Genomic DNA, 22,300 nt, shown 5'->3' with positions numbered 1-22,300 from the left:
TAAAAATTAAAAAGTTATTAAAGTATCATGTAGGCTAGCAGTAAACGAAAAAACGTTCAAATTAAGGATGTTTCATTCTAAATATATTTAATATATTTATATTTCATTATAGATAATTTAAAACACTATTAACATTTATGACAGAAATTAAAATGTGTGGTGATCTGTCGTGGAACAACCCCATTGAAGAAGATAACAGTGGTCACCCAGACCTTGTTGCTGGTTGTGAAGGGGCCCCCATAACTGTTCAAGCTTCAGGGCCCCAAAAATGTAGGTCCGCCACTGTGTACAGATACACGATAAAGGGAATAACGTGAGTAACATTTGCAGTGCCCAGAGCCATCATGCAGTCATTATCTTTTTAACCAGTGAGCTTTACTCTCTGCATGAAAACTGATGATATTATCCTGCAGTCTGTGAACCACCTACATATAACATAATTCACTGCACACCACAGCCTGCACCGTGCAGTGCCCATGTTTGCGTTATTGCTCTGTTTGAAGGAGATTTAACTTGCTGATGGGCTTGACCTCATCTCTGCTATTCAGATTGGAGGGATCAGCGAGAAATGATGGCATACTGCCCGGGAGCCCACGGACAACTGATTGTATATCTCCTCAACTTGAATTAATGAAAAACTGCCACAGGCCAGTTCCTCCTGGGCTTCGGCTTATTGTCAGCACCTAATTCTGCACCAACTGTTGCTAAATTGCTGGCTCACAGAGTACGGGTGGCACAGCTACCAGAGCCACTCCCTTCCAGAGCGGCCAACCCTGGTCTAATCCTCACCTCGGGTGCTGTCTGTGCATGGGGTCTCCACGTTCTCCCTTTGACCGCGTGGGGTCCCTCTATGTTCACTGGTCTTCCCCCACATCCCAAAAATGTGTGGGCCAATAGGTTACTTGTCCACTGTAGATTGACCCTAGTATGCAGGTAAGTGGTGGGGGTGAGGTACAGGGAATGTGGGGAAAACAGAATGGATCGGGGTAGGAATTTTGGAAAGTAAATGGATGCAATGGGTGGCTGATGGTTGGTATGGACTTGATGGGATAAAGGGCTTCATTCGAGCAGGCTTTTTGTTTACACAGATTGTGGTGAGTGTCTGGAACACACTGCCAGAGATGGAAGTTAAGGTGGATATAACGTGGTATTTAAGAAAGTTTTGGGTAGGAACATGGATATGGAGGGAATAATGGGATATGGATTGTGTGCCGGTGGATAAAATTTGGTCTTCGCATCAAGTTCAGTACAAACATTGTGGGCTGAAGGGCTGTTCTTGTGCTGTCATATTCTATGATCTAAATCTGCCTTATCTCTGCCTATAGCTAATCTGCTCCTAATCCAGGTATCATTCTGGTAGACTTCCTCAGCGCTCCTCTCCCATGCCACCTCATTTTTCCTGTAATGGAGTAACTAGAATACAAGCAAAACTCCAAATACGAACTGACCAAAGTCCTATAAAGCTTCATCGTGACTTCCTGACTCTTATACTCAATGCCCTGACCAAAGAAGACAAGCATACCAGATGCCTCCTTTACCACTCCATCTACTTGTGTTGCCCCTTTCGGGGAGTTATGGACTTGGAGCTCAAGATCCATTTGAACATTTTGGTCCCTTAGTCATAGTCTTACAACATGGAAACAGGCCCTTCAACCCAACTTGCCCACACCGACCAACATGTCCCATGACACTAGTCCCACACACCTGCATTGGCCCATATCCCTCTAAACCTGTCCTATCCATGTACATGTCTAAATATTTCTTAAACATTGTGGTAGTACCTTGTTTCCCTCCGTCCTGTTCCCAGTTTATTCAGTTCCTCAACTCCATGCTCTGAGATTGTTTTTTCAAACTCTTCACTGTGATGGTCACTGGCCGAGCATTAAACTTCCTGACTACCCAGAACTGGATAGAGTGGATGTGGAGAGGATGTTTCCACTAGTGGGAGAGTCTAGGACCTGAGGTCATAGCCTCAGAATAAAAGGACGTTCCTTTAGGAAGGAGATGAGGAGGAATTTCTTAAGTCAGAGTGTGGTGAATCTGTGGAATTCATTGCCCCAGACGGCTGTGGAGGCCAATGGATATTTTTTTAAGGCAGAGAAAGATAGATTCTTGATTTGTACAGGTGTCAGAGGTTACAGGGAGAAGGCAGGAGAATGGGGTTAAGAGGAGAAGATAGATCAGCCATGATTGAATGGTGGAGTAGACTTGATGGGCCGAATAGCCTAATTCTGCTCCTATCACATGAACATGTAAATCATTGTTGGCAGCTTTCATATGATTCCCAGTAACAAAGAGATGATGGGTGTTGTCCAGTTGCCGTACCATAAATATCAAAGCCGGCCTCGGTACATTTGCACTCTGATATCTTTCATTTATTTAGTGCCATATTAATAAAAACATTCCGTGTGGCACTGAACTGGAGTGATTTGACACAACTTGCCTCCATTTCATGGGGCAGGAAACTGGCAGTGAATAAGAGTTCTGTGAGTTGGAAACAGACAAAGATTTTCATATCAAATTCTTGAAATCCTTTCCTTCTACAATGTTAGAGCCAAGATCAGCAGCAGGTATAGATTTGGCATGTGCTATATGGATAGGTAGAACATTCTACGGCATATTAATATAAACCGCTGTACGGCACAGAGCCTGAGACCCGGGTCCCGACTACGGGTGTTCTCTCTACAGAGTATTTACGGTAATAAGTTCTCCCGGTGACTACATGGATTTTCTCCGGGTGCTCCGGTTTCGTCCCACACTCCACAGACAAACAGGCTTGCAGGTTAATTGGCTTTGGTAAAAATTGTAAATTGTCCCTAATGTGTGCAGGACAGTGTTAGTGTGCGGTGTGAACGCTGGTCGGCCGGGCCGAGGGGCCTGTTTCTGCGCTGTATCTCTAAACTAAAACTAAACTAAACTGTAAATAAACTCGATTGATGTACGGGGAAAGTGAGCAGGTGATTTTTTTTTTTGATTTACATATGCATCAGTGGATGCATTCAATGCATTCAATCACAAGGTTTATTTTATTGCATTGCATTACATGCCATGTCCACATGCAGATTTTAACACTGTTATCTTCTCTCAGGCCCAGCAATTCCGGTTGGTATTGATGTGATGGTGGAAAGCCTGGACAGTATCTCAGAGGTGGATATGGTAAGAGGGCAAACTCAGTCTGAAGAAGGGTCTCGACCCGAAACGTCACCCATTCCTTCTCTCCAGTGATGCTGCCTGTCCCGATGTGTTACTCCAGCATTTTGTGTCTACCTTTGAGTTATAATACCATATGAATTCAGTAATTAATTTTATTTTATTTGGATATCAATGTCAGACACAAACCATATTGTTACCATTTCCATGTCTGTGCCTTTTAGCCCAGCGCCTTTTATGTTCATCCCACACCGGCCAACGTGTAATAATAATAATAATAATAATAATAATAATAATAATATATTTTATTGTCATTGCACATAAGTGCAGCGAGATTTGGTATGCAGCTTCCATCCGATGTCATAACATAAATAACTAATAAAATTTAGATTTAGATACCTCGAGCACATGGATTGTAAAAAGAACAGTGAAATAGTCAAAACAGTTCAAACAGACTAAAGTGCAGATGTGTCTGTGCGACGTGACCATCCGAGGGAGACAGTCCAGGGGGGGTGGAGGGCACTCATCTGCACTAGTCCCACCTGCCTGTGTTTGGCCCATATATCTCTAATCGTTTCTTATCCATGTACCTGTCTAAATGTTCCTCAAATATTTATTACTCTTGCTGCAATATTCACAACATTAGTTATGACAAATAAATTGTATCGAATATTCTGACCCAGACGGCACTGCCCGGGCCACCACTAACAGTTGTCAGATTCTGATGAATATTACTGTCCACAGGATTTCACCATGACCCTGTACCTGCGCAATTACTGGAAAGATGAGCGCCTCTCTTTCCGTAGCGCCACCAACAGAAGCATGACCTTCGACGGTAGGCTGGTCAAACGGATTTGGGCCCCTGATGTTTTCTTCGTTCACTCCAAGCGCTCATTCATCCATGACACAACCACTGATAATGTGATGCTGCGTATCTTCCCTGATGGAAATGTGCTGTACAGCATAAGGTAAGGAGAGCTCCTGAATCTTACTGGGCTACTAACCACTACCTATCTCTGGGCTTGTTCTGTTTCCAAAAGCCACCTGTCCCTTCAGCTTCACTGAGTGGGACAGGCAATTCATTCTGAATTATAGGAGGCTAGTTGTTGGTGAGAGCCATTCCCATGAATCTGTGGGCCTAAAGTGCGTGATGGTTCTATCCATTGCAGAGATAGATAGATTCTTGATTAGTAGGGGTGTCAGAGGTTATGGGGAGAATGCAGGAGAATGGGGTTAGGAGGGAGTGATCGATCGGCCATGGTGGAATGGCAGAGAAGACGATGGGCCGAATGGCCTAATTCTACTCCTATTCCTAATGACCTTATTGACAAAATGAAACAAATGGGCAGCACAGTGGATCCGCGCCTCACAGCTCCAGGAACCCGGGTTCGATCCTGACCTTGGGGGCTGTCTGTTTGGACTAGCATCTTCTTCTTGTGGCTGTGAAAGTTTCCACAAGACATATGGGATTTAGGTTATTTGGCCTCGGTAAATTGTGCCAAGTGTGTAGGGAGTGGATGAGAAAGTGGGATAACATAGAACTAGTGCGATCAATGGTAGGCTTGGACTTGGCGGGCCAACCATTTTGTACGCTGTATGTCTGAACTACATTAAACAAATATATTACTTAAATTTCCCTCCAGTTACTGAAATTGACAAAAAGGAATATTTCCTGTTCTGGGATCTGGGGGATAATAGATTACTGGACACAGCACCTCTTGGGAAGTGGATGAGCTAACTAATGGGAAACCCATCCAGATTTTATGTATTAGCTTTACCCAGACTCCCGGCTATGTGCCCAGGATATTTTACCTTGGTCTACTTTCCGTTTTTATTCAAGGAAAAATGTTATCTTCATGGGGGAAAGGCAATCTCCAGGAATTTGTTGGGAATCATGACAGCGGAGTTCTGTAAAACAAACCAATGGATAATTGTGATGAAATCATACAACCCATGTTTGTGAGTGTCTGATCTCGAGTGCACATTTAGTAAACAACATTTTAAATCTATCTGATTCGTAGGGTTACCGTGACAGCGATGTGTAACATGGATTTCAGTCGTTTTCCTCTCGACACACAGGCTTGTTCCCTGGAGATAGAGAGCTGTAAGTCATGGGCATCTTGTATTTGTCCACCATTTTGTCACCATCCACCATTTTGTACTTATCTAGGCTTCACTGAGGAAAGATATGTATGATGGTGACCATACTGTATGATTCTGTGAATTAAGACTTCCTGATAGAAAATTTGTATGGTGCAGGTGGAATATATTTGAAAAACACAAGTATGCTTTTGGAAAACATTTTGTCATTCTATGCCATATCATCTTCAGCTTTAAATATAAAAACTGATCGACCTTGTGAATCTGTGGAACTGTATGCCTCCGAAGGCAGTGGAGGCCAATTCTCCGGATGCTTTAAAGAGAGAGTTAGATAGAGCTCTTAAAGATAGGAGAGTCAAGGGATATGGGGAGAAGGCAGGAACGGGGCTCTGATTGTGGGTGATCAGCCATGATCACAGTGAATGGCTCGAAGGGCTGAATGGCCTACTCCTGCACCTATTGTCTATAGTAAAAACCAAACCATAATTTCCACTGGCACAGTAAAGGATGAGGGGGACCTTAATGAAACTTATCGAATAATGAACGGCCTGTATACAGTGGATGTGGAGAGGATGTTTCCACTAGCAGGAGAGTCCAGGACCAGAGCCCATAGTCTCAGAATTGAAGGACGTGCCTTTAGAAAGTTGAGGAGGAATTTCTTTAGTCAGAAGGTGGCGAATCTGTGGAATTCATTGCTGCAGAAGGCTGTGGAGGCCAAGTCAGTGGATATTTTTAAGGTAGAGATTGATAGGTTCTTGATTAGTACGGGTGCCGGGGGTTATGGGGAGATGGCAGGAGAATGGGGCTGAAAGGGAAAGATAGATCAGCCATGGTTGAATGGCAGAGTAGACCTGATGGAACAAATGGCCTAATTCTGCTCCTATGAATTTAAGAACTTATGAAAACTTATGAAAATGCCTTGTCATTCTATGCCACATCATCTTCAGCTTTAAATATAGAAACTGATCGACCATTTTGCTGGCATATAGAAGTGTTGGGAATAGAGGAATATGGATCATGTACAAGCTGATGAGATGAAACATGTTCGGCACAAACATTGTGGGCCCAAGGGCCGTTCTTGAGCTGTACTGTTCTATGCTTTAGAGCCAATTTTCTACTTACAGGAAGAAAATATATTGGCATCCATAACGTTTCCATCTAACTAGTTAATTGTATCACCCACCAGATCAGACCAGCTAGCAAGGTTTAGCTAAAATAGTCAGTGCTGTTCAGAAGATACCCAGGCAAGAGAGTGGATCTCGAGTGCTAACAAGTCAGCTGCTCACTCACAGCAATGTCTGTTGTTCAGTGTGTTTCCTCCTGTTCTGGAGTGTATCCAAATTGAGCCCAGCAGCAAAAGTTTTCCCAACCTCTCCTTATAACTAATACCCAACTAATCCTGGCAGCAACCTTGTAAATCTCGTGTGCACCCACTCCAAAGCCTCTACATCCTATCGTAATGGGATGACCAGAACTACACAATAATACTCCAAATGCAACCTGACCTCATTTGGGATCATAACTTGCCGCTTAAATCTGCTCTGCCATTTAATAAGATCATAACTGATCTGATGGAAACCTCAATTTCATATTCCACCTCTCAGTTAATGCATTCACTGTCATTACATTTCAAGAATCTATCTACCTCTACCTTAAAAACATTCAGACTCTGCTTCCACTGATCTTGAAGAAAGAGAGGTCAATGTCTCACACACCTTGAGAGAAAGTAAGATTGCTGCAAAAGTCTATGTCGTTAGAGCAGAATTAGGCCATTTGGCGCATCTCTGTGCTAAGTGGGCAAATCCTTATTTTTGAATCATTGTCCCTGGTTCTATATTCTACCTCAAGAGGAAACATCCTCTCCATGTTATTCTGTCATAGTCTGTCTGGTTCTTATGTTCCAATCAGTCACATCTAACCATCCCCCACCCTGGCCCCTTCCAGCCTTTTCTATAAGACATGAAACACCATGCCCCAGTTCCAGGTATTGGTCTAATAAACCTACTGTATTTTGAGCTATTTCCAATACAGTACATTTTTCGCTCACAAGTGCCATATATGACGGGATTTATAACCTCCCTATTTTTTAATTCTATTCACCTACCAATAAAACAATACTTTGTATCATTCATTATACAGAATAACCTGGCAACAGGCAGCTCAGGCCATCCATTCAATAACCTGTGAGTTTTTTAACCAGCAGACAGGCTGCAGGCTTCCAGCTGCAAACCACTTCATGGGATAAGTTTATGTTCATGAGTTCAATCATGGCTGATCTATCTTTTCCTCTCAACCCCATTCTCCTGCCTTCTCCCGATAACCCCTGACACCCGTACTAATCAAGAATCTGTTAACCTCCACATTAAAAATATTCATTGACTTGTCCTCCACAGCCGTCTGTGGCAATGAATTCCACAGATTCAATACCTTTTGTGTGAAAAAGTTACCCCTCGGATTCCTATTAAATGTTTTCCCCTTCACCTTTATCCTATGTCTTCTGGTCCTCGATTCACCTACTCTCAGCAAGAGACTCTGTGCATCTACCCGCAAGTAAGATGCATCCGGGGATTCCAACATGTGCCTCAGCCCTGTAAAGGGGTCTACAGTTAAAATGGGGTCAGTGTATTTACAAGGAGAATGGGCATTAAGTGGAATTCGAATGACACCGGCATGCTGGTGCAGCGTTAGAGTTGCTGCCTTATAGCACCAGAAACCCGGGTTCGATCCTGACTACGGGTGCTATCTGTACGGAGTTTGTACGTTCTCCCCGTGACCTGCGTGGGTTTTCTCTTGGTGCTCCGGCTTCCTCCCACACTCCAAAGACGTGCAGGTTTGCAGGTTAATTGGCTTTGGTAACAATTGTAAATTGCCCCTAGTGTGTAGGATAGTGTTAGTGTACGGGGATCAGTGGTCAGTACAGATTCAATGGGCTGAAGGGCCTGTTTCCGCGTTGTGTCTGCAATCTAAAATTCTAATCTATACACCATCTATCCAGACAGGAAGTCCAATTGTTGACGAATATTTTGAAGCTAAAACAAAGGTAGTCTGCTGGATGGTGAATTTTTATTCAACACGATTGTTGTATTACATTAGGTTTAGAATAGAACACGGTGAAGTTAGCTAAAACTTTGTAACCTAGGCTTATGTTTGAACATTACATGAAATAATCTGAGTTCTTGCTCTCCGGTTTCAATCTGTCACTATTCAACACTGTTGATGCCTTCTCTCATGTGGTAGATGCTTACACTGAAGATGACCTTATGCTGTATTGGCGGAATGGAGCCGATGCACTGAAAACAGATGAGAAGGTCTCCTTGTCACAATTTCTCATACAGAAATTTCACACTACCTCCAAGCTGGCATTCTACAGTAGTACAGGTGTGTATTCCTGCGTGAGGCTTAACTTCATATAGTTCATTTGGTATTCTTACAGAGGGATTAAAATACAGCCCCGAACGATGAACAAATCCTGATATAATCATATCATACAGGTTCAAGGTAAAGGGGAAAAAATGTAATAGGAATCAGAGGGGTAACATTTTCACACAGAGGGTGGTGGGTGTATGGAACAAGCTGCCAGAAGAGGCAGTTGAGGCTGGGACAATCCCATCGTTTAAGAAACAGTTGGACAGGTACATGGATAGGACAAGTTTGGAGGGATATGGACCAAACGCAGGTCGGTGGGGCTAGGGTAGCTGGGACATTGTTGGCCGGTGTGGGTGAGTTGGGCCAAAGGGCCTGTTTCCACACTGTATCACTCTATGACTCTATTCTCCAATTTTAGCTAAATTGGAGAATAGGTTGTTGGTGAGGCTGTATTGAGAGTATTGTTTTCAGTTCTGGGCACCATGTTATAGGAAAGATGGTGTCAAGCTGGACAGGGTTCAGGAAAATGTACGAGGATGTTGCCAGGACTAGAGGGTGTGAGCTATAGCAAGAGGTTGAGTAGGCTGGGACTCTATTCCTTGGAGCGCAGGAGAATCAGGGGTGATCCTATAGAGGAGTATAAAATCATGGGAGGAATAGATCGAGTAGACTCACAGAGTCACTTTCCCAGAGTAGAGGAATCGAGGACCGGAGGACACAGTTTTGAGGTGAAGGGGAAAGGATTTAATGGGAATCTGAGCGGTAACATTTTCACACAAAGGATGGTGGGTGTATGGAACAAGCTACTAGAGGAGGAAGTTGTGGCAGGGGCTATCGCAGCGTTTAAGAAATAATTAGACAGGTACATGACTGGACAGGTTTGGAGGGTTGTGGGCTAAAAGCAGGCAGGTGGGCCTTGTGTAGCTAGGACATGTTGGCCAGTGTGGGCAAGTTGGGTTGAAGAGCCTGTTTCCACACTGTATTACTTTATGACTCTAATTCACAACAGCAGGCAAGTATATTCCACTGTAGCACAAAGTTCATACAAGAAAACATGTTGCAGTCATGTCAATCATTCTTCATTCAGATCAGGTGGCAAGAGGAATGTGGAAACCCTATTTTCACATGTCCTTTCATCAGGAGCAATATTGAATATCCATTAGGGACAAATTGGTTTTAATTTAACGCCAAACATAAACTACTAGGAACGTCAGGTCACATTTTCTGAAAAAGCTGCCGGAATGAGCTGACAGAGGAGGTAGTTGAGGCAGGGACTATTGCAATGTTTAAGAAATATTTAGACAGGTACATGTGAAAGGACAGGTTTGGAGGGATATGGGCCAAACGCAGGCAGGTGGGACAAGTGTAGCTGGGACATGTTGGTCGGTGTGGGCAAGTTGGGCCAAAGGGTCTGTTTCCACACTGTATCACTCTATGACATTCATTCAGGGAAAAGTTGAATATCATTTAGGGACAAAATTACTGTTCTTTAAATGCCAAACTTAGAACTGCTGGAAACGCTATACTTTCTGAAAAAGTATATCATCCCATTCCAGTTGCTTTAATAGGGTTGCTGCTGAGAATAGCAATGAATGTTACAATATCACAGAAGTAGCATTGTGGCTTTTTTTCAGTGGCAGGGTTAGACTGGACCAGTATTGATCTGTTATTAAATGTATTCTGCTTTTCAAGCCCCAACAGTAATGATGAGCATCTGCTTTTGCAACAGGTTGGTACAATCGTCTGTACATTAACTTCACCCTGCGTAGGCACATATTCTTCTTTCTGCTGCAAACCTACTTCCCAGCGACTCTGATGGTCATGTTATCCTGGGTGTCGTTCTGGATCGACCGGCGAGCTGTACCGGCCAGAGTTTCATTAGGTGAGCATATATGTCAGCTTCAGTACAGCTAAGGATATCACTCAGCAATAGCAAAGTTGCACACTGAGTTATTGGATACCTGGTAGACTCACTTATAGCATTTCTTCTCTCCTTCTCTGGAACTGTAATGACACAATACTGAAAACCTACACAGGTCCACCACTGATTTTCCAGCAACTGATGTTCCAGCACCGTGATGGCACGGTGGCGCAGCGGTAGAGTTGCTGCCTTACAGCGCTTGCAGCGCCCGAGACCCGGGTTCGATCCCGACGACGGGTGCTGTCTGTATGGAGTTTGTACGTTCTTCTCCAAGACCTTCAGTTTCCTCCCACACTCCAAAGACATACAAGTTTGTAGCTTAATTGGCTTGGTATAAGTGTCAATTGTAAATTGTCCCTAGTCTGTGTGCAGAATAAGTATGCCCCTGTCCCACTTAGGAAACCTTACCGGAAACCTCTGGAGACTTTGCGCCCCACCCAAGGTTTCAGTGCGGTTCCCGGAGGTTTTTGTCAGTCTCCCTACCTGCTTCCACTACCTGCAACCTCCGGCAACCACCTGCAACCTCCGGGAACCACACAGAAACCTTGGGTGGGACGCAAAGTCTCCAGAGGTTTCCGTTCAGGTTTCCTAAGTGGAACAGGGGCTTTAGAAGGGTCTTGACCCGAGACGTCACCCATTCCTTCTCTCCAGACATTTTGTGTCTATCTTCGGTGTAAAATAGCATCTGCAGTTCCTTCCTACCCTGAGTTACTCCAGCATGTCAATTGTCGGTTTAAAGCAGCATTTTAATTTCCTTCCTTCACATTTCGTCTTTCGCCTGCTCCACTGTAGAATATTGTTAATATGTGGGGATCAGTGGGCCGAAGAGCCTGTTTCTGCGCTATATCTTTAATCAAAAAAATAAACCTCCTTTAATCCAGACGCAATTACGAGAGCACACTTGAATTCCCCACCCTCATGGATGTCCCCCCAAAAATGTGGCCAGATGAGGTGGCCGATGTCGACCTCATCGGGACTACCATGCCGATCGGCAGGTGAAAATACAAAATATAGCAGTTGCGGGAAATACTCAGCAGGTCTAGCAGCATCTGCGGAGAGAGAATACTAGAGTTAATCTCTCTGGTTGTGGCCTTTAATCAGAACTGGCCGGTTCTGATATTTACTAGAAATCTGTCATTGGTGAACTCATTGCTGACTCTAAAGGATCACAATGAGTGGAGGTTAGAGTGTTGTTCCACAAACTAAAGAGCAGCACAGTGGTGCAGCGCTAGAGTTGCTGCCTTATAGCGCCAGAGACCCGGGTTCGATCCTGACTGCGGGTGCTGTCTACACGGAGTTTGTACATTCTCATATAACTGCGTGAGTTTTTCCCCGGGTACTCCGGTTTCCTCCCACACTCCGAAGACGTACAGGTTTGTATGTTAATGGGTTTCTGTAGATTTTAAATTAATCCTAGTGTGTAGGGTTGTGCTACTGTACGGGGTGATCACTGGTTGGCGGGGACTTGGCCCGTTTCAGACTCGAAGGGCCTAGTTCCACGCTGTATCTCCATAGTCTGAAGTCTCAGGTTGGGCTTCACTGGAACTGGTAAGAGGCCAACTTGGGAGCTGAGATGGACAGTTAAAGTAACAGGCAGCAGGATTCTCAGAGTCCCCCATGCAGGCTGAACCTAAAGCAGCATTTGTTTTTTTCTAATGTAGAGGAGACCACATCATGGCACACCATTCACAAAATTGGAAGGAGTTCCTGAAGTCCAAGGGAAGGGAGGAGGTGACAGGGCAGGTGTTACATCACCTGCATTTCCTCCTTGGAGCAGAGGTGCAGTTTACTCCAACGCAATTATAGCCGTTGCAAAAACTGCACAACATATGCTGAAGCAAACCATGTTCCATAAAATGTGTCCCATAATAAAAATGTCCAAAGACGTGCATGTTTGTAGGTTAATTGGCTTCTGTAAATTACCCTCCTAGTGGGCAGGATGCAAAAGTGGGATAACACAGAACTAGTAGACATACACAAAATGCTGGAGTAACTCAGTGGGTCAGGCAGCATCTCTGGAGGGAAAGAATGGGTAACGTTTCGGGTCGAGACCCCTCTTCAGACTGAGAGTCAGGGGACAGGGAGTCGAGCGATATGGAAGGGTAAAATGTGAAAACAACAGATCAAAGCGGATGATGATAAGGAAATGTAGATTGGTTCATTGTTAGCTGATGGGGAAGTCATATTTACAATCAGTAACATTTCATCAGGAGGAGAGTTGAACTAGTCGGAGAACTAGAATAGGGGAGGGACAGAGAGAGAGGGAAAGCAAGGGTTATAAAGTTAGAGGAGTCAATACTCATAACTAATGTATGGGGTCGATGATTGGTGCTGACGCAGGGGGCCGAAGTGTCTGTTTCCGCACTGTATCTCTAAATTAAATTAAATGTAACATTTTACCAAAGGTGAAAGGAAAATAATTCGGTACCTTAACACTTCCTTCTTTGATAAAAATTTACTCCCAAATCCTCGTATTCCCTTACTTATAAATAGAGGGATATGAACATATTAGCACGAAGCACCAATAATAAATATAGACAAAAATGCTGGAGAAACTCAGCGGGTGCGGCAGCATCTATGGAGCGAAGGAAATAGACAATGTTTCGGGTCGAAACCCTTCTTCAGACTGATGTGATGGTGGGGGGAGCGGGAAGAAGAAAGGAAGAGGTGGAGCCATTGGGCTGAGGGACAGCTGAGAAGGGGAGGAGAAAGTAGGGACTACCTGAAATTAGAGAAGTCAATATTCATACTGCTGGGATGCAAACTGCCCAAGCGAAATATGAGGTGCTGCTCCTCCAATGGATGTTGTCAAGATGGAAAGGGTACAGAGAAGATTTACGAGGATGTTGCCAGGACTAGAGGGTGTGAGCTATAGGCAGAGGTTGGGTAGGCTGGGGCTTGGAGCGCAGGAGGATGAGGGGTGATCTTATAGAGGGGTGATCTTATAGAGGGGTATAAGATCATGAGAAGAATAGATCGGCTAGATGCACAGAATCTCTTGCTGAGAGTAGGTGAATCGAGGACCAGAGGACATAGGATAAAGGTGAAGGGGAAAAGATTTAATAGGAATCTGAGGGGTAACTTTTTCACACAAAGGGTGGTGGGTGTATGGAACAAGCTGCCAGAGGAGTTGAGGCAGGGACTATCCCAACATTTAAGAAACAGTTCGTCAGGTACATAGGTTTGGAGGGATATGGACCAAATACTGGCAGGTGGGATTAGTGTAGTTGGGACATGTTGGCTGGTGTGGGCAAGTTGGGCTGAAGGGCCTGTTTCCACACTGTATCACTCTATGACTCTAAAACATCTGTAGATTATATTCTTTTAAATCCCATTTTAGAAGTTAAGATAAAATGGTTTTTAGTTTGTTTTAGGTAGAATGGGACAATGCATGGTGGCGCAGCGGTAGAGTTGCTGCCTTACATCGCCGGAGACCCAGGTTCGATATTGACTATCGCTGCCTTTACGGAGTTTGTACGTTCTCCTCGTGACTTGGGTGGGTTTTCTCCGGGTTCTGCGGTTTCCTCCTACACTCCAAAGACGTACAGGTTTTTTAGGTTAATTAGGTTGATAAAATTGAAAAAATTGACCCTAGTGTGTGTGATAGATAATGTGCGGGGTTCGCTGGTCGGCACAGACTCGGTGAAGGGCCTGTTTCCCCGCTGTATCTCTAAACTATAACTAAACTAACAGCTTTCACACTCTCCCTGTTATTCTAGGTATAACGACAGTTCTCACCATGTCGACCATTATCACGGGCGTAAATGCTTCCATGCCGAGGGTGTCGTACATTAAAGCCGTGGACATCTACCTGTGGGTTAGTTTTGTGTTCGTCTTTCTCTCAGTGCTGGAGTACGCAGCTGTGAATTACCTGACTACAGTGCAAGAGAGGAAAGAACAAAAACTCCACCAAAAGGTAAGACCCAGCAGCAAAGTTATCCCATCATGGATGGTACGACTTTTCAGGAGGCCAACCACTCCATTATTAATGTCAGTGTTCACCTTCAGTGACCAAAGAGATTTTTGTTGTTTCCGTTGTCAGCTTGTTATTCTGTGTACACTTCACTGCCTTCATTGTAAATTAATTGTAAATTGTCCCTACTGTGTAGGATAGTGTTAGCGTGCGGGGATTGCTGGTCGGCGCTGACTCGGTGGGCTGAAGGGCCTGTTTCTGCACTGTATCTCTAAAACAAAAACTAAAAACTAAAACTGCATCATGACCTGGACATGTTTTTGTAAATAATTAGTTAAATGCATAATTTCTCATAAGTAAATGACCAACTGTGAGATAATGTACATAGATAGATAATGGTTTGCATAAGTTTAATATTTTCTAACAGGAAGCTGTGTGGTATATTTGAATCTTTAAGAATTGTGTGTCGACCATTGGTTATGTCATAGAGTCCTAGAGTGATACAGTGTGGAAACAAGCCCTTCGGCCCAACGTGCCCACACTGGCCAACATGTCCCAGCTACACTAGTCCCACCTGCCCCCTCCCTGGTCCATATCCCTCCAAACCTGTCCTATCCATGTACCTGTCTAACTGATCCTTAAACATTGGGATAGTCCCAGCCTCAACTACCTCCTCTGGCAGCTTGTTCCATACAGCCACCACCCTTTGTGTGAAAAAGTTACCCTTCAGATTCCTATTAAATCTTTTCCCCTTCACCTTGAACCTATGTCCTCTGGTCATGGGTATGGAGAGAAGGCAGGTACGGGATACTGAGTTGTATGATCAGCCATGATCATATTGAATGGCAGTGCAGGCTCGAAGGGCCGAATGGCCTACTCCTGCACCTATTTTCTATGTTTCTATGTCCTTGATTCCCCTACTCTGGACAAGAGACTGTGCATCTACTCAAACTATTCCTCTCATGATTTTATACACCTATATAAGATCACCCCTCATCCTCTTGTGCTCCAAGGAATAGAGACCCAACCTACTCAACCTCTCCCTATAGCTCAGACCCTCTAGTCCCAGCAACAGGACTAGTATAACCATATAACAAATAACCATATAACAATTACAGCACGGAAACAGGCCATCTCGGCCCTACAAGTCCGTGCCGAACAACTTTTTTTCCCTTAGTCCCACCTGCCTGCACTCATACCATAACCCTCCATTTTCTTCTCATCCATATGCCTATCCAATTTATTTTTAAATGATACCAACGAACCTGCCTCCACCACTTCCACTGGAAGCTCATTCCACACCGCTACCACTCTCTGAGTAAAGAAGTTCCCCCTCATGTTACCCCTAAACTTGTCCCTTAATTCTGAAGTCATGTCCTTTTGTTTGATTCTTCCCTATTCTCAAAGGAAAAAGCTTGTCCACATCAACTCTGTCTATCCCTCTCATCATTTTAAAGACCTCTATCAAGTCCCCCCTTAACCTTCTGCGCTCCAGAGAACATAGTATGTATTGATGTATTTTTGTACTAGCTACTGCTGTTAGCTGAGGGGCATCAGCCGTTAATAGAATATTGTTAGCTCCCTTTACTACTTGTCTCTGTGAACAGCAACACAAAAGAACATTGGGATACGACAAGGTGGGTTTAAAGTATTGACGGGGGCGAGTTGTGGATGAAAATCTGAGTGTGGGAATTCCAGAGCTTTGGGTCGAAAATGACAAGAAGATTTGAATATATAAAGCATCTTTCTGTCTCTCTTGCCTCACAATGGTTACCCAAAAGGAAACACATCGGTTCGAAACAGTTGAGGTCGTGAATGTAATTCCAGAATTCCTGTTTTACCTTTGTGATGCTGGAATTTTTTCCCCTCTTCTCCAGTTCCCCTGCACATGTGGAATCACCGGCAACAAGACCATGATGTTGGATGGTACCTACAATGAGTCTGACGTCAACAACCTGGCTGGATTCACCACAACTCCAATGATAACTCCGGATAGAGTCAAGCAGGACAGGATGGTGGTTCACTTGTCCATTGACGGAGAAACTAATCTACAAAAGAAGAGACGTCTTAGGGAATTTGTTGACAAAGGATTCTTTAAGAATACCCACTCAATTGACAAATATTCCCGAATGGTATTTCCAGCTTCTTATATATTTTTCAACTTGGTGTATTGGTCTGTATATCTATAGATACCATTCTGAGTGAGTATTTCCTCCTTTAAAACCAAAACACGTATGATGCAGCATTTGTACAGTAAACAGAATGCACAAACTAAGAAAAAGAACAAATGTGTGCAGTATTAATGCATTTATTAATGAATTTGTTGTGGCTCTTACCTTGCTTTTGAAACTCTGCCTTGAAATTCAACATATATCCAACAGCCTAAACATAAATATTTATTTTTATGCAAATTTAAATATGTTTAAATTTAACCTTGATGCGAATTGGCTTGCTCACCAACCTTTCAGCTCTACAATTTGGGGTCAAATTAGCACAGAATGAGCTGATAAAAGTTTCCACTGTCTTCTTGATGGTAATGATCCTGTACTTTATAGACTTTAGAAATACAGCGCGGAAACTGGACCTTCGGCCTACTGAGTCCGCACTGACCATAATCACTAACACTATCCTACACACCAAGGACAATCTACAATTTTCCCAAAGCCAATTAACCTACAAACCTGTATGTTTTTGGAGTGTGGGAGTAATCCAGAACACCCGGAGAAAACCCACGCGGTCACAGGGAGAATATATTAACTCCGTACAGACGACACTGTAGTCAGGATTGAACCTGGGTCTCTGACGCTGTAAGGCAGCAGCTCTAAGATGTAAAGATGTCACAGTAGCGGCACGCTGGCGCAGCTGGTGGAACCGCCGCCTCACAGCACCAGGGACTCTTGTCTGGGGTGCTGTCTGTGTGGAGTTTGCATGTTCTCACTGTGACTTCTTGGGTTTCCTTCGGATGCTCCGGTTTCCTCCAACATCCCAATGATGTGCAGGTTTGGAGAATAATTGGCCTCTTTAAAATTGCCCCTAAAGTGTAGGGAGTGGGTGGGAAAATGGAATAATATAGAACTAGTGTGAACAGCTGACCAATGGTCAGTGTGGTCTCGATGGGCTGAAGGGCCTGTTTCCCTGCAACTAAAAAAGCAGACATCTGCAGCAACAGGTGCTCTTCTGAGTACGAAAGAGCAGGGTTGATCGTGGGATCAGAGTAGAAAGTAGTGCGTATTTAATATTACTCTCGTAGACATTCAGTTATTCAAAATGTGTGAAAAGGCAACATAATGAAATTATGAATTGCACCCACTGGAATCCTATAATCCAATTTCAAGACTGAACAATACAAAACGATGTAATAATTAAAATAGTAACTTTTGACATTTTTATAATACCATTAAATTTGGTCTACATTGGGGTACAGGTGTCAAAATGTAGAGATTTAGTTATAGGGAATGGACCTTGTACAACTACATTAAAGATCTATTTATTGTTGCAAACAACCTTCCATTTAATATAAGTTTAAGAAGGAATTGCAGATGCTGGAAAAACCGAAGGTAGACAAAAATGCTGGAGAAACTCAGCGGGTGAGGCAGCATCTATGGAGCGAAGGAATAGGTGACGTTTCGGGTCGAGACCCTTCTTCAGACTTAGGATCTCAACTCGAAACGTCACCTATTCCTTCGCTCCATAGATGCTGCCTCACCCGCTGAGTATCTCCAGCATTTTTGTCTACCTTCGATTTAATATAAAATCGGAGAAATGGAAATGAATGGCAAGAAAATCTTATGTGTATTTTGATGATGATGATAATAATAATAAAATAGTTTCTTCTTCAGACTCCTGTGTCTCAGTTAAACTGATGTTTGTATGAATAAGCCAGATAACAAAATCTGTAAAAAATAATTCCAGTCATCATTTACAGGACGCTCTAATATATAAAAACTAAATCATTTAGGTTGTGTCTTTCATGAACTAAAATGTCCCAAGATCTTTTACAAACTAAACCCCAAAGTAAATCAAAGTACTTTAAGTGTCATCAAAGTAAATCCCAAGAGATTTTACAAATATATAAGGGGGAAAAGGGTAACTGGAGAGAGAGTGGGACCCCTCAGGAATCAAAGCGGTCACCTCTGTGTGGAGCCACAGGAGATGGGCAAGGTCCTCAATTAGTATTTCTCCTCTGCATTTACCGAGGAGAAAGACAGTAGGACGGAGGAACTTGGGGCAGTCAATGGAAGTGTCTTGAGAGCAGTCAGTGTTATGGTCAGAGAGAAGGTACATCGTGTATGCAGGTAGACAAATCTCCAGGGCCTGATCAGATATATCTGAGGACATTGCGGGAAACCAGAGAAGAAATTGCGGGAGCCCTGGTTTAAATTTATGAGTTGTCCTTAAATACAGGATAGGTGCCGGAAGACTGGAAGGTGGCAAATGTCTGCCTCTATACAAGAAGGGCTGCAGTGAAAATGCTGGGAACTAAAGGCCAGTGAGCTTAACATCTGTAGATGGAAAGCCCTAGAGGGTATACTGAAGGATAGGATATACAGACATTTAGACGGACAAGCGAAGATTTGGGATAGTCAACATGGTTTTGTACGTGGGAGGTCATGTCTCACAAATCACATTCGACAAAGTTCCTCATGGTAGGCTGCTTTGAAAGGTTAGATCGCATGGGATCCAAGGAGAGATAGCTGAATGGATAACACATTGGTTCCATGGAAAGAAGCAGAGGGTGATGGTGGAAGGTTGCTTTTCGGACTGGAAGCCTGTGACTAGTGGTGTGCCTCAGGGTTTGGTGCTGGGCCCATTACTGTTTTTCATCTACATCAATAGCTTGGATGAGAACATACATTGGGAGAAGGCAGGAACGGGGTACTGATTGTGGATGATCAGCCATGATCACATTGAATGGCGATGCTGGCTTAAAGGGACGAATGGCCTACTCCTGCACCTATTGTCTATAACCTATTGTCTGAGCACAGCAAGATTAGCAAGTTTGCTGATGATACAAAAGTGGGTGGTTTTGCAGATAGTGAAGATGGTTGTGAAAACTTGCAGCAGGATCTTGATCGATTGGCCAGGTGGGCTGAGGAATGGCTGATAGAATTGAATACAGGGAAATGTGAGGTGTTGCAATTTGGAAAGTCTAATATGGGCAGGACCTACACAGTAAATGGTAGGCCTCTGGGGGGTATTGTAGAGCAGAGGGGTATATGAGTGCAGGTGCATGGTTCCTTGAAGGCCAAGTCACAGGTAGATAAGGTGGTCAAAAAGGCTTTTGGCACATTGATCTTCATCAGTCAGAGCATTGAGTATAGAAGTTGGGAGGTCATGTTGCAGTTGTATAAGATGTTGTTGAGACCACATTTAGAGTAGATGTTGTCAAGCTGGAAAGGGTAAAGAGAAGATTTACGAGGATGTTGCCAGGATTAGAGGGTGTGAGCTATAGGGGAGGTTGAGTAGGCTGGGACTCTATTCCCTGGAGTGCAGGAGGATAGGGGTGATCTTATAGAGGGGTATAAAATCATTAAAGGAATAGATCAGGTAGATGCACAGAGTCTCTTACCCGGAGTAGGTGAATCGAGGACCAGAGGACATAGATTTAAGGTGATGGGGAACAGATTTAATAGGAATCTGAGGGGTAACATTTTCAAACAAAGGGTGGTGGGTGTATGGAACAAGCTGCAGAGGAGGTAGTTGAGGCTGGGGCTATCCCAAAACTGTTAAGAAACAGTTTGACAGGTACATGGATAGGACACATTTGGAGGGATATGGACCAAACGCAGGCAGGTGGGACTAGTGTAGCTGGGACATGTTGGCCAGTTGGACCGAAGGGCCTGTTTCCACACTGTATCACGCTATGACTCTATGACTAAACAATCAAACATTTTGTGATAGGTATAATGTTGGAAGGAACTTCAGATGCTGGTTTACACCAAAGATAGACACAAAATGCTGGAGTAACTCGGTGGGACAGGCAGCATCTCTGGAGAGCAGGAATGGGTGATGTTTCAGGTCGAGACCTTTCTTCACAATCCTTCTTCTTCGGCAGATTCTTTGCCTTGCGGATATCTTGTTTCCACAAGTGTTTTAACAAGGAGCATAGAAGAGTACAGCACAGGAATGGGCTCTTCAACCCACATGTTTGTGCCCAATTGATAAAATAAAATTAGTTCAACTGATCTTATTTGCTTGTACATAATCCATATCACTCTATTCCTTGCACTTCCACGTGCCTATCCAAAAGCCTCTTAGACGCCATTATAGTATCGGGTGGGCGGCGCGACTCACGTTGCAGCGGCCTCTGCAGTCCGTCTGTCGTTTTTTTATTTTTTGTCTCGTTTGTATGTAGTTTTTATTTTTTTTTAAACTGGGTATGTGTGTGGGGGGCAGGGGGTGGAGGGGGGGGTGGGTGGGGGAACTTTTAAAAATATTTCCCCTGCATGGAGAACCCGACCTTTTCTCTGTCGGGTCTCCGTTGTCGTTGGGGCCCAGCACCGTGGAGCGGCCTCCAACTGGGACGACCTGGGGCTCCAGTCGCGGAGCTGCGGACTTACCCACCATCGTGGAGCTGGTCGAGTTCAGAGCGGGAGGAGCGGTGGTGGCGAGCGGCTGCGACCCAACCCTGGATATTCGGAGGCTTATCGCAGGTCTGCTAGACAGTAACACCGGGAGCCCGCGGGTCCCTGCTGGGAGACCGCTTTTCGGGGCTTCCGCAACGGCGACTTCTCCCGCCCGAGTTGCGGGGTTGAGGATGACCTGGAGCGGGGGCTTACATCATCGCCCGGCGCGGCTTTAAATAGCCGCGGGACTTGTTAGCGCACGCCAGGAGCTCCAACACCAAGACCCGGAGCGCGGCCTTGCATCACCCGGCGCGGCTTTATAATTGCCGCGGGACTTATTTACCATCACCCGCCGGGGGCTTTGACTCTGACATTGGGAGGAGAACGAGGAGTGCAGGGGAGAGATTAGACTTTGCCTTCCATCACAGTGAGGAGGAGATTCACTGTGATGGATGTTCGTGTAAATTGTGTTGTGTCTTGGTTATTCTTCTTGTTTGTATGACTGCAGAAACCAAATTTCCTTTGAACCTCTGGGTTCAAATGACAACAAATAAATTGTATTGTATTGTATTGTATTGTATTGTATTGTATTGTATTGTATTGTATTGTATTGTATTGTTTTGTATTGCCTCCACGACCACCCCTGGTCCAGGCGCCCAACACTCTCTGTGTAAAACAAAAGAGACTCTCACATCTCCATCAAACATTCCCCCACTCACCTCATCGCTATGATGTCTAAGACGATGAGTCTCACCCTGGCCACTCCCTCTTCTGCCCTCTCCCATCAGGCAAGAGGTACAGAAGTGTGAAAACGCTCACCTCCAGATTCAGGGACAGCTTCTTCCCAGCTGTCATCAGGCAACTGGACCATCCTATCAACAACTAGGGAGCGGCCCTGGGCTACCATCTACCTCATTGGAGACTCTTGGACTAACTTTAATTGGATTTTACTGGACTTTATCTTGCACTAAATGTTATTCCCTTTATCATGTATCTGTATACTGTGGGCGGCTCGATTGTAATCATGTATAGTCTTTCACTGACCGGATAACACATAACAAAAAGCTTGTCACTGTACCTCACTCCGTACACGTGACCATAAACCAAACGGAAAACGGATTTAGTGTTGGACATTTCCACCCAGGACAAAAGGTTCTGGCTGCCTACTTTATCTCTGCCTTCCATAATTTCATCTACTTCTATCAAGTCTCCACTCAATGTTCCAGAGATTGGGGATTCCAAAGTGACTGATCAGGCCAATGTAGAACCGTGGATTTAGAATCC

General features: G+C 44.2%; 1 protein-coding gene across 1 annotated transcript in view; it reads left to right on the top strand.

Annotated features, from left to right (window-relative positions):
• Positions 1–17,054, top strand: part of LOC116973135 (gamma-aminobutyric acid receptor subunit rho-2-like) — a 38,679-nt gene extending 21,625 nt beyond the window's left edge. Inside the window, exons 3-9 of the mRNA XM_033020857.1 lie at positions 3,089–3,156; positions 3,895–4,118; positions 5,172–5,254; positions 8,488–8,628; positions 10,346–10,498; positions 14,257–14,453; positions 16,328–17,054. Of these exons, the coding sequence (XP_032876748.1) occupies positions 3,089–3,156; positions 3,895–4,118; positions 5,172–5,254; positions 8,488–8,628; positions 10,346–10,498; positions 14,257–14,453; positions 16,328–16,639 (1,178 nt within the window). The 3' untranslated portion in view covers positions 16,640–17,054. The remainder of the gene's footprint in view (positions 1–3,088; positions 3,157–3,894; positions 4,119–5,171; positions 5,255–8,487; positions 8,629–10,345; positions 10,499–14,256; positions 14,454–16,327) is intronic.
• The last annotated feature ends 5,246 nt before the right edge of the window (positions 17,055–22,300 follow it).

The sequence above is a fragment of the Amblyraja radiata genome, chromosome 5, assembly GCF_010909765.2.
Source record: "Amblyraja radiata isolate CabotCenter1 chromosome 5, sAmbRad1.1.pri, whole genome shotgun sequence".
Lineage (NCBI taxonomy): Eukaryota > Metazoa > Chordata > Chondrichthyes > Rajiformes > Rajidae > Amblyraja > Amblyraja radiata.
Note: the sequence above shows the minus strand (reverse complement) of the source record. Positions and strands in the feature narration are given on the sequence as shown.